Source organism: Miniopterus natalensis, chromosome 4 (genome assembly GCF_054644295.1).
Source record: "Miniopterus natalensis isolate mMinNat1 chromosome 4, mMinNat1.hap1, whole genome shotgun sequence".
Lineage (NCBI taxonomy): Eukaryota > Metazoa > Chordata > Mammalia > Chiroptera > Miniopteridae > Miniopterus > Miniopterus natalensis.
The window spans coordinates 25,393,771-25,407,370 of record NC_142084.1 but is presented as its reverse complement, the minus strand read 5'-3'; the positions used below and the strand labels follow the sequence as shown (position 1 = coordinate 25,407,370).

At 38.5% G+C, this 13,600-nt stretch overlaps 1 protein-coding gene across 3 annotated transcripts in view; it reads right to left on the bottom strand.

Annotated features, from left to right (window-relative positions):
- Positions 1-13,600, bottom strand: part of FAF2 (Fas associated factor family member 2) — a 39,081-nt gene that overhangs the window by 21,079 nt on the left and 4,402 nt on the right. The window contains exons 1-2 of one of the 3 annotated variants that reach the window (XM_016197079.2): positions 12,851-12,983; positions 1,613-1,681 (exon numbers count right to left, since the gene is read on the bottom strand). In XM_016197079.2, the coding sequence (XP_016052565.1) occupies positions 1,613-1,660 (48 nt within the window). In that variant the 5' untranslated portion in view covers positions 1,661-1,681; positions 12,851-12,983. Of the gene's footprint in view, positions 1-1,612; positions 1,682-10,773; positions 11,003-12,850; positions 12,984-13,600 lie in introns of those variants that run through there. The other 2 variants (XM_087816432.1, XM_016197078.2) reach the window with 2 other exon arrangements.

The window sequence follows — 13,600 nt, the reverse complement described above, 5'->3', positions numbered from 1 at the left end:
CCTTTTCTTCCATTCTCTCTAAAAATTTATGGGAAAAATATCCTCAGGTGAGGATTAACAACAACAACAAAAGGAATAAGCATTCTCTTTGATCTATTTGTTATTAGCACTGGAAAATACACACATATTATCAGCACACTAAGCAGTTATATACATATGAAAGACTAAAAGAACATACACTGAAACATCAAATGTGGTTATCTCAAGTATCTTATCAAGAAGTTTCATTTTCAACTTTTATAAACTCTGTTTTAAATTTTTGCAGACATGCATTGTTTCTACAATTAGAAAAAAGACATTACCAATGGGAAATAAAGAAACCATAAAAATACATTCTAATTCATCATGTCAAGTAGTCTCATTAAGTAAACAGTTAAAAAAATGGAAATGGCAGATCTTAATCATACATTTAATAAGTTTGATTGAATACAGACACCAAACCTTTATCCTACAAAAAACATATTCCTTGATAAATACCCAGTTGTTAACAGTGGTTACTTTTAAGGAAGGAGGAGAAAAAAGGGAGGTAGGAAAAAAGGATATTTAAGCAACTTACATGGGGCTTCAATTTTATCCAATTTGTTTAAAATAAATTTAAGCCCTTACCCTAGCCAGTTTGGCTCAGTGGTTAGTGTGTCAAGCCCATGGACTGAAGGGTCCCGGGTTCCATTCCAGCCAAGGGCACATACCTCAGTTGGGAGCTCAATCCCCTACCACAGTGGGGGCACGTGAGGGAGGCAATCAATTGATGTGTCTCTTTCACATCAATGCTTCTCTCTCACATCAATGCTTCTCTCTCTCTCTTTCCCTTCCACTCTCTCTGAAAAGCAATGGGAAAAATATCCTCGAGTGAGGGTTAAAAATAAAATAATAATAATAAAATAAGAATAAAAGAAATTCAAGCCCTGGCTGTGTGGCTCAGGTGGCCTGAGCACTGTCCCATGCACCAAGAGGTTACTGGTTAGATTCCAAGTCAGGGCACATGCCCAGGTTTCAGGCTCAATCCCCAGTACAGGGCATGCAGGAGGCAGCCGATCAATGTTTCTCTCTCCCTAAAATCAATAAAAATATATATATTTTTTAATTTAAAAAGAAAAAAAGAAATTTAAACCAAGTATTACAAAACATCTGGCTTTCAGGAGCTGGATGGTAGACACATGGTTAATTCCCTATATACTTACATTTTTCCCTAGGTTTGAAATGTTTAATTAAAAATATATACATGCATATTTAATAATATTAATGGAATGTTATTAAATCACAAGGATCTCAATAGATACCTATATGAAATACAATAAGATTTAATATAATACAAGAAGAGTTAATAAAATAAGGATAAACAAAAACACAAAAGCAAGTTACTAGAAAAAGTCTTAGGCCAAAGAAGAGAATCAAAACTTTTAAAGTGTATTTTCAGTAGAAAATTCAGTCTTAAATGTACAAGAGAGTATAATTAACCAAGCTACAAAAAATCAAGATGCTGCCCTGGCTAGTTTGGCTCCCTCTCCTTCCCTCTCTCTGAAATCAATAAGGATATATAAAAATAAATAAAAATAAAGATACATTTTTTTAAAAAAGAAACGAAATAAGCTCAGAATAAATCCTGTTATACCTCTATGTTCCAGTTATGCTGTTCCAGGGTATGACGACACTGATCCATAGATTCTATGCCAGTCAGATCCTGAAAAGGATAAAAACAAAAGTTACTTAGGGAAAAACCAACAGTACATTTGTAGAAATTTTTATCCCTAATAGAATACTTATGAATACTTCTGGGAAATTAGACTAAATAGTGTTGAAGATAGATGGTCAAATACAGTAAAACTTCACTATTCAGAATTTGTCCAATCAGTTATAGCAGATTACTCCCATAGAACAAAAAAAATGAAAATACTTTGTCTTTTAAACCTTCAAGGCTTGCCCAGCCAGAGTGGCTCAGTTGGTTGGAGCATCGTCCCACGCACCAAAAGGTTGCCAGTTCAATTCCCAGTCAGGGCACATAGGCACATATCTGGGTTGTGGGCTCGATCCCCAGTCTGGGCATATATAGAAGGCAACCAATTAATGTTTCTCTCTCACATCAATGTATGTCTGTCTGTCTCTCTCCTTCCCTGTCTCTAAGCATGTCCTCGGGTGAGGATTAAAAAAAGAACCCAAAAAACCTTCAAAGCTGATTAAGGAAACAACTGGTTAATATTCTCCTCTCAAATTCAGGTTTAAAATTAAAGATTTCTTCAACAAGCAAAATATTCTTCAATGCTAAACAACTATTCTGTTTATAATATATAGTGATATAATAATGCAGGTTTCCTGCAAAATATAATGACTTTCATTAACTTGCATTGTTTTACCTACTAGCATATAACCTAGCTTATAATATGAACTGTGTACAGACTTTTATTAAAAAGAGTTGGTAATTCAAATGTTTTCCTACAATAAGTATTTTCCCTACTCCCTTCTCCTTGGACTGTTCTCAGGTTTCACTGTCTCTGACCAAAGTTTCTTTCTCTGGCTCCCTCTTCTTCCATCCCTGTCAACACAAGAAGTTCCCTAAGGATGTGTCGTTGGTATTTTTGACTCTCTATACCTCTGTCCCTGGCAATCTCATTTAATCCTCAAACCTTAAACCACCCTTTCTATTCAGATGACTCCTCATTTAATTTCTGGACCCACCATCTCTTCTGAAGTTTAGGAGCACTTTTCCAATAGCCTAGCCTATTCAATATTTCCACCAAATGTAGCACCAGTACCTCAAGTGTATCATTAAAACCACTACACATGTTAACACACAACCACCTTCCCAAATATACAGGCTAAAATGACTTCTGGAATCTGAGCTTTATCTTTGAGTACTCCTTGAAGTATTCCTTGAACTCCACACTTCATCATCAGTAATCAAGTTCTGACCATTTTCTATATTACATCTGTAACCACATTTCCATTCCCAAGCCAGCATCTTTAATCAAGCTTTTGTAACACTTCATATGAATTGTCAAAAAAATTAATTTCTCTTCCTCCTTCTAATTCTTCTTCCTATTTGTTGTGTGTGTGTTACTCATCTGCTCAAAACTTTTCAGTTGACAGAATAATAAATTCCAAAATCCTTAGCTTAGCATTCAAGTGTTCCTATAATGGGCCCCAACCTAGCTTTCTAGAATATTTTCTCACTATTTCCCTTTAGGTGTCCAATACTCAACTAATCTAACATTTCATGCAGACATCAATGACCAGAATTTCCATAGAACTAAATCCTTGCCTTCCTTCAAGGTCTAATACAAAAGTCAAATCCATCCATCCATTCTTTCATGCAACAAATGTCTATTGTTGTTGCCTATTTTTTTACAATGGCCAAGGGATTTGGAGATGAATACTATAATAGTCTCCATCATCAAGAAATTCCTCTTAACAACCAGTAAGCAACAGGAGAAAGAGATTGATCTCAACCTGACAAGAACGTGGAAACATGCACTGATGAGTCAGGAGACTAAGTTTTTGCCTGTGACCATGGATCAGACATGTATAACCTCTGGATTTTTAACTTCCTTTATGTGCAACATGAGGAATTTCATTTGGACTGGATATCCTTTCCAGAGCTTAAAAATAAAAAAAAAAACACAGAAAACTGAAGTCTGAATTCTTTAGGTATGCAATTGTTTATTTTTAAAAATTATGCCAGAGGTAATAAACTTTGCTACTATTTTTTGTTTAAAATGCTGTAAAAATTTCAAACTGAAATTGAAAAGCTCTGTTAAGAACTCTAGAGCTCTATTAAGAGAACCACTTGCTTTGATACCTCTGATAGTCTGAACTCTAGTTCCAGGCCTCTTACTAGTTTGGCTATTGACTTCTGGTTTGTAATAGGCTCCCCCTTAACTTCCATTTCCTTTTAGCCCACTGCAGTGGGCTGGGATGTGTTTCTTTGAATATTCTCCTTAAGAGCTGGACTCTAGCCCGGCCGGGTGTGGCTCAGTGGTTGAACATTGACCTAGGATCCAGATCACAGTTTGATTCCCAGTGATGGCACTCGTCTGGGTTGCAGGCTCAGTTCCCAGTTGGGGGCATGCAGGAGGCAGCAGATCAATGGTTCTCTCATCATTGATGTTTCTATCTCTCTCTCTCCCTTCCTCTCTCTGAAATCAATAAAGATATATTAAAAACAAACAAACAAAAACTCTACTTCTTAAAAAAAAAAAGCTTGGACTTCACTTTTACCTTCTTCCCAGAATGTGAATGACCGTTGTCTTTAAATACCAAAATTGTTTTCTGCCTTTTTTTGTTTTGTTAATCCTCGCCCAAGGATATTTTTTCCATTGATTTTTTTTAGAGAGAGTGGAGGGGAAGGAGAGAGAGGAGAAAGAGAGAGAAACATCGATGTGAGAGAGACACATTGATCAGTTGCCTCCCGACAGGGACAGGGATCAAATCCACGACCCTATGTGCACAAGCTGACGCTCTAACCACTGTGCCACATAGGCTAGGGCTCTAACTCTCCCTCACTTCCATTCTCTCTGAAAAAGCAATGGAAAAAATATCCTCAGGTGAGGATTAACAAACAAAAAACCAAAAAACAAACAAAAAACCCCCAAATAGCCAAAGCAAATCCTGAGATAAAAGAAGGAAGCAAGAGGTATCAATGACTTTTCAAATTATACTACAAAGCAACAATAATAAAAACAGCATTATACTGGCAAAAAAACAGACACACAGACCAATGTAACAGAATTGAGAGCCCAGAGATAAACCCACATATATATGGGAAAATAATTTTCAACAAAGGAGCCAAAAGATACAAAAGAGAAAAAAGAAGCCTCTTCAGTAAATGATCCTGGGAAAATTAGAAAGTCACATGTAGGCCCTGGCTGGGTAGCTCAATTGGTTAGAGCGTTGTCCCGACATACCAAGGTTGTGGATTTGATCCCAGTCAGGGCATATGCAAAAATCAGCCAATGAATGCATAAATAAATGGAGCAACAAATCAATGTTTCTCTCCCCTTTCCTCTCTCTCTAAATCAATCAATCATTTTTTTAAAAATAAAGCCACACGCAAAAGAATGAAACTAGACTATTTGTCAGCACATACAAAAATCAACTCAAAATGGATCAAAGTCCTAAACATAAGACCAGGAAAAATAAAACATATAGAAGAAAACATAGGAACTAACTTATGGACCTGGGTCTTAGAGACGATTTTATGAATTTGACCTCAAAGGCAAGGGAACTCAAGTAAAAATTAATGAATGGTACTAGAGTAAACTAAAAAGCTTCTGCACAGCACAAAAACCACCAACAAAACAAAAAGGCAACCAACCCAATGGGAGAAGATATATGCAAACAACACCTATGACACAGCGTTACTATCCAAAATGTATATAAAGAACTCATACTACTCAACAACAACAACCTCTCCCCCTCACCAAACAATCCAATTTAAAAAATGGGCAGAGGATTTGAAGAGATACTTCTCCCAAGAAAACATACAAATGGCCAACAGACATATAAAAAGATGCTTAACTTTACTAGCAATTAGGGAAATGAAAAAACTACAATGAGATACCACCCCACACCTGTTAGAATGGCTATTAACAACAAAACAGGTATAACAAGTGTTGGAGAGTGTGTGGAGCAAAATGAACCCTCATTCTCTGCTGGTAGGAATACAAACTGGCACAGCCACTATGGAAAACTGTATGGAGAGTCCTAAAAAAAAAATTTAAGAATTACCATAATTAAGATGACCCAGCCATCCCCTCTTCTGGGTATCTACCAAAAAATTTGAAAACATTTGTTCGTAAAGATATGTGCACCACTATGTTCACTGCAGTATTATTCATGGTGGCCAACACATAGAAACAACTTCAGTGTCTCTTGATAGATGACTGGATAAGGAAAATGTGGTACATATATACAATGGAATACTACTCAGCCATAAAAAAGATGAACTACTGCCCTAGCCAGTTTGGCTCAGTGGTTGGAGCGTCGGCCTGTGGACTGAAGGGTCTCAGGTTAGATTCCAGCCAAGGGCACATACCTCAGTTGCAGGCTCGATCCCCAGGCCAGGTTGGGGCATGTGCGGGAGGCAACCAATGTGTTTCTGTCACATCGATGTTTCTCTTTCTCTCTCTCCTTTCCACTCTCTCTGAAAAGCAATGGAAAAAATGTCCTCAGGTGAGGATTAAAAAAAAAAAAAAAGATGAACTACTGCCATCTGCCACATGGATGGATCTTGAGAATACCACGCTGAATAAAGTAAGTCAGACTGCCTTGGCAGGTAGCTCAGTTGGTTGGAACATCGTCTCATACACCAAAAGGTTGCAGATTTGATCCCCAGTTGGTGGGAGTGTGAGCTGCTAAAACTCCACGGAAAGTAGACTAGCAGTAGCTATTAAAATGTACAAATACATTTGTTTTGACCCAGTAATTCCACAGTTTTAGGACTCTGTCCTACAGAAATAAAACCCTGCAACATCAGCAACATCTCCTGCATCCTTAACTTCTTCTCTGAACATTTCCTGCACTTTCATGTTCTAACTGAAACCTGGCTTTTCCCTGAAGATACTTCTTCCCCTGAGGCCTCTCTCTCCCATTTTTCTCTCATATCTGTGGGTACAGAAGTGAAAGAACTGTCCTCCATGTTCATTCCTACTTTTGGGTATTCTTCCCTTTTTCTTAAAAAAGTCCACCTTCATGTAGAGGAGATGAAGAGAATTACCAAGTGATGGAAGGAGACTTGACTTGGGGTGGCAAACACACAATACAATATTCAGATGATGTACTGTAGAACTATATACCTAAAACCTATATAATTTTATTAACCAATGTCACCCCAATAAATTCAATTTTAAAAAACCACATACACATTGTTCAAGAAAAAGAGAGAATTACCACGAGTGATGATGTCCAGAATTAAAATCACACTTCTGCACCTCCTTTGCTGGGTTCTCTTTCTTAAAACTGCCACATAATATTTTAATAACATGTATGGTGTCAGGTGAATACATGATTTATCAGTGATCACTTCACAAGCTATATAAATGTCTAATCACTGAGGTGTATACCTGAAACTAATACAATATTGTATGTCAACAGAAATTGGAAAATAAAAAATGTTATTAAAAAAACCTGCCACATAGCTTTGCTGTTGGCCCTACTCACCTATAGTTGAAAACAAATCAACACTTAAAGCCAGAGTGGCAGTACTAGGAGGTGGTAAGAATCCAGAGTTCTGGATTCAAATCTAAGCTCCTTACTATTAACCTAGAGTAAATTACCTTCTTTTAAAAAAAATTTTTTTTAATCCTCACCTGAGGATATTTTTCCCATTGCTTTGCAGAGAGAATGGAAGAGTGGAAGGGGGAAGGAGCGGGGGGGGGGGGGGGGGGGGGAACCATCAATGTGAGAGAAACACATAGATTGGTTGCCTCCCGCACACTGGGGCCAGGGATCAAGCCTGCAACCAAGGTACGGGCCCTTGGCCGGAATCGAACCCAGAACCATTCAGTCCAGGGGCCAATAATCTAACCACTGAGCCAAACTGGCTAGGGCTGAATTACCTTATGATCCTAGTTTACTCACCTATACCAGACTTATACCATTTGTTTACTGGGAGGAATCAATGATACAGACCTAGAGCACTTCGGAAAAAGTAAATGCTCAATAAATGTTTAAATGACATCAAAAACACACCTTCAAATCTCAAAATTTCATCAGTATCCCTTCCTTGCTGGGGTAATTTGCTCATTCCAAATCACTGCCTTTCACTCTAAAATTTTGGCTCCAGGCTTCTAGTCATTCTCTCCAACTTTATTAGTGTCCTGATGATCTTACTATTTGCGTAACTGTTCTAATACTTTGGTCTCTCAATTCCTTATCTACTGCTGCTCCATTCACTCCTGAGGTCAAGCCTTAAACCTCACTATTATCAATAACTGCAAGCCCCTGCACACTCCCCCTCCACACCCTCTACCTTTTCAACTTCCTCTTTCTAATGCCCTATTTTTAAATTCTTCAACCCTGCCAGGACCTACAGTCCATTGACCCTACTACTTTTTCACTGTACCTCAGCACCTCTCACATTCTCATTTCCCATCTTATTCATCGTAAGTTCTATAGTCAAACATTATAATCACTCTTTCTCACACACCTCTGCCACTCTATCATAATCATACTCCCTTAGCTAAACCACAATATTTTAAAATTCTAAATCTCTGCCTACTCGGCACCTGTACCCTCACAGCTGAACAGGGCTGACTGGTCTTACTTTAAATAAACATACGATCACTAACCTCAAGTAAATCTGTAATACTGCCTGGCCTTCATACTAGTTGCCTAGTCCATTCACTCCTACTCTCCTAGATAAACAGATCTTCTCTCTCCTCAAACTTCCAACACCTCCTCTATTCTTATTCTTAGTTCAAGATCTTGTTTCCTATATCACAGAGAAAATAATCAAAAGTTCCAACACACACATCAACCTACCTACACTCATCTTTTCTTTTACTATGGACAAATTTATCCATGCTCCTGGCAAAGGCCAATTCCTCCTCTAGTCTTATATACTTGGTCCTGTCCCCTCTCACTTACTCAAGGATATCGCAATAGCAATTCTCCTTCCTCTGCATCAGATTTTCTCTCTCTAATGTGTATTCCTCATCAGCATACAAACATGCTATTTCCTCCAAATTAAAAAAAAAATTAATCTCTCTTCCCCGCTACAGCTTCTGCCCAATCTTTCCTTTCTAGAGCAAAGCCTGCAGAAATCTAATTTATCGTGCCATTTTCTCTTGAAGTCACTCCAATCAAGCCTTCATCTCCCAAACATTCCAATAAAACTTCTTGTCAAGGTCACCAATGATCCCCACAACATAAATCCAAGATCTGTTCCCATTCCTCAAGGTACTTCACTTGAAGTCTAGGACAATATACTGATTTTCCTCCTACCTTGCCTGCCACTTTGTTTCCTTTGCTAGGTCCTCATTATATCCTCAGTATGCGAAAGGCTGAGTGCTCCAGAGCTTAGCCCTCTGATCTTTTCTTCTTTATGTATACAGTAGTTCCCCCTTATTCCAGGTTTCACTTTCCAGTTTTGGTTACATCTGAAAATATTACATGTGAAATTCCATAACAATTCATAATTTTAAATTGGGTGCCATTCTGAGTACCGTGATGAAATATCGTACTGTCTCATTCGTCCTGCCTGAGACATGAATCATCCCTTTGTCGTGTATCCACCCTGCATACATTGGCCATTTAGTAGCTGTCTCTGCAGTATCACAGCACTTGGATTCAAGTAACTCTTATTTTACTTATTAATGGTCCCAAAGAAGAGTAGTGAGGCTGGTAATTCAGATATGCCAAAGAGAAGCCATAAAGTAATTCAAGTGAAAAGGTAGGTGCATATAAGAAAAAAACACAGTGTACAGGGGGCTCTGTACTATCTGTGGAATCCACTGGGGGTCTTGCAATGTATGCCCCTTCAATAAGGGGGCACCGCTGTATATTCAGAATCCAATTCCTCCTCATATCTACTTCCTCCTTCATCCTAGTCTCAGCAGTTCTGGACCACTGCAAAAATCTCCTAATTGGTCTCCCTAACCCTCCCCTATCTTCCTTCAGGCTATTCTTAAGAGTGAGCCTAATAATCATAAATCCTGTCATTATTCAAAATCTTGCATGGCTACCCATCTTACCACATAGTTAAAGCCAAAATCCTTACAGTAGCCTATAAGGCCCTCCATGAACTGGCCGTGCCTTCAACTCTCTGACATTATCTCCTACTATCTTCTTCCTCCCTCCCTCAGTTCCAGCCACATTATCCTACTTGCCATTCCTGAACAAGGTCCCTCTAAACCATGCCTTGCACACCCTATTCCCTCAATCTGGAATCCTCATTTGTTTCACACTTCCTTCAGGTTTTCACACAAATGAGACTTTCTCAGTGAGGACTTCTCTTCTCAAAATTCTCTATTTCTCTCTACAGCACTTATCACTATCTAATGTAATATACATTTCACTTACTTATTCTGACTCTGGTCTCCTTCCACTGGAATGTGAACTCCACAAGGGTAAGAATTATGCTTAATATATTACTATACCCCATGCCTTTTTCTTTTTCTTTTTGACAATTATTTAAGACCTTTATTAACAGGTGCTTGCAGTTTGTTAACTTTTTTGAAAAAATCAAGTTGTAGCGATCATGGTTCTATTCCCGGTCAGGGCGCGTGCCAGGGTTGCTGGCTCGATCCCCAGGAGGGGGTGTGCAGAAGGCAGCTGATCAATGACTCTCATCATTGATGTTTCTCTCTCTCATTCTCCCTTCCTCTCTCTGAAATCAATAAAAACATATATATTTTTTAAAGTGACATTATCTTTGAAAAAACAAACAAAAACACACGTTTGTCATTACCAAAAAGAGATGTCCTTAGACAAAAATTAATAAAAACCCCATGCTGCATAGATAATGCAGATAGTTCTAGTTATCTGGTCAATGGGCAAAAAGCAAACACGTAAGGTCTTCAGCTCCAATCTTTTGTTTATTTCTTATTGCTAAAATTTCATTCATTTCTTGTTGGATGACTAAACTGGATGATGGCAGAGATGGTAAACTGGCACACAGTAGTTGCCAAATAAATAAGGGTTGCTTGAGAATGGGATAAATGTATATGCACAAGGATACTCGGTACAGCATTATTTGTAAAAAAACAAAAAATGAGAACAAGCTGATTGTCCACCTTGACTTGTCTACTAAAACTACAAATAATTAGAATACAGTGGTACCTTGGTTTTCTAATGTAATCCGTTCCAGAAGACCGTTCAAGTTCTGAAACGTTCGAAAACCGAGGGATCAACAGCTGACAGCTAGGCCTCAGGATCTTGCACTCAGGGGAAGCCGTGTGGCATGTTCGACTTCCGAGGAGTGTTCGAAAACCGAAGCATTATTTCCGGGTTTACAGTGTTCGTAAACTGAAATGTTCATCAGCGGAGACGTTCAAAAACCGAGGTACCACTGTAATATGTAACATTCAATTACTTCATATTTGCCAGTGCTTGAGATATACTAACATTTAATTACTGAAACAACCCCACGAGGTAGATAATAGTGCATAGATGAAGAAACTAAGGCAGAGAGGTTAAGTAACTTGCCCAAGGTCACAAAGTTAGTACAGCAGGTCCTCAGCTTCATTTCATTATAACAGCTAATGAGATGCCATAGGAACTTAACTTTTGTTTGTGTCAATTAGCCTATGGTAAAATTGGTTTCATTACATGTTATTTCACTTAAAGTCACAGAACCTATTAACAACATTAAGTGAGGACTTAGGTAATTGGAAAAGCTAGGGTTCAAATCCAGGCTGTCTCACTCCAGAACCAATCTTCATGACCACTTACTACGCTACACTGACTTTCATAAGTATAATATGATCCTATCTCAGTTAGACAAAAAGAGCAGAGCACTCTTACCTAATGAGAATGGGATCTACAACTAGCCAATTAATTAGTCGCTTAGAGTGAGGAATAAAAACACCCAGACATTAAATACTTCATTTAAACATAAAGCATATACATTTATGCAATCTTCTCATGAAAGCCTACTCTTTTTTTTTAATAGTTTTGTTTGTTTGTTTTTTTAATATATCTTTATTGATTTCAGAGAGAGGAAGGGAGAGGGAGAGAGAGAGATAAAAACATGAATGATGAGACAGTCATTGATCGGCTGCCTCCTGCACGCCCCCAACAGGGGATGGAACCCGCAGCCCTCGAGCCCGCAACCTGGGCACGTGTCCTGACTGGGAATCGAACCACAATCTCCTGGATCCTAGGTCGATGCTCAACTGCTGAGCCACACCCGGCCCAGCAGCCTACTCTTTTCTTTAGGGAGTGGATCCACTGACATTCTTTGAAGTCTTTCTAACATAAACCATATCCCTAAGACATTGATTTGATTGCTTGAAGTGGAGTGCAACCTCACACACTTGCTAATCAGTAAGTGTACAATCCTCAATGAGTTTTCCCAAAGATATCTTTACACTGATCTTGCCCACACCTAAGTGAACAGCAATTTTTCAGTAACTCGCTCCTCTAGAGCCTTTCCAAAACATTTAATTTAGTTTTCAGATAAAAACATTTTTGCATTCCTATTTTATTGGCTTACATAACATATTTATATGACAAATATAACCAGCACACATTGGTTTGGGAGCAACCACAACTGACTCTTGTCAAGAGTACAATTCAACTGATGAGAGCAAAGATACCTGGGCATAGCCCTAGCAGATGTGGCTTAGTTGGTTGGAGCATTGTCCCCTACATCAAAAGGTCATCGGTTCAACTGGATTCCCAGTAAGGGCACATACCTAGGTTGCGGGTTCAGTCCCAGGTTAGGGTGCGTCCAAGAAGCAACTGATTGATGTTTGTCTCTCCCTTTGATCTCTCTCTCTTTCTCCCCCATTCCTCTCTCTCTAGAATCAATAAACATATCCTCCAGTGAGGATTAAAAAAAAAAATGCCTGGGTGTATTCAGAGAGTAGACTTTAGAAAATGGAGGACATCTGTTCAGTTAAGTGAAAGTTAGGGTAAGAGAGCTTATATATTAAGTACTTTTGTATCTGTATATGCAGAAGAAGAGAGTATACAATGATACACAACAAACCAGTTATGAGGATGAGGGGAGAAAAGATGAGATTTAATTACCTTTGTTATACAATTTTATGCTGCTGACTTGCACAATAAACATGTATTAACTTTGTAGATTTTTTTTAAGTAAAAAAAAAAGCTGTGAATTAGATTAAATTATCCCCATTTTATAGAAGAGAAAAAATTCAAAGAAGAACTTGCCCAAGGTTGCAGAACTCACCAGAAGCTACGTCGAAAGGCTAATTCTGGTTTGCCTCAAGTTTCAAAGCTCATATTTCCTCTATAACACCAAATTCCCTGGCAAAAAATTCAAACAGATCAATCTATGATTCTTTAAAAAAAAAATACATGAACAAAAAGCATCATGTATTTTTTTCCTTTAGGTAATAAAAGAGTCTGAAGAAGACAAAAGGGAAGATTTTCTTTTTTTAATCCTCACTTAAAAATATTTTTTCCATAGCTTTTCAGAGAGTGGAAAAGGGCGGGGGGGGGGGGGGGGCGGATCGGTTGGTTGCCTCCTGACCAGGGCTGGGGATCGAGCCTGCAACTGAGAACTGAGGTATGTGCCCTTGGCCAGAATTGAACCTGCGACCCTTTAGTCTGCGGGCTGGCACTTTAACCACTGAGCCAAACTGGCTGGGGTGAAAAGGGAAGATTTTCAAAATGAGTTTGATTCTACAGCCCAGAGTTCAGGCTTAATTTTCTGTAATTTAAAGGAATGAAGACCCTAATATCCATTTGAGAAGAAAGAAATTTCTTACTCCTGTAAAGCAGAAAAGATAGTTTCTTCCTCCACTGGCCATGCACAGTTCCTTTAGTCCCTTCTCGCTCTGTCATATCATCCTTCTCCAAGTGTTCAAACAGCAACCTAAAGGTAGCAAACCAAACTAGAGGAGCCTGCTATATTTGGAAATTTACTTCAGTAAAAGTAACCTCCCCCATACCTGCATTATCTCTTCTTAAAACCTAT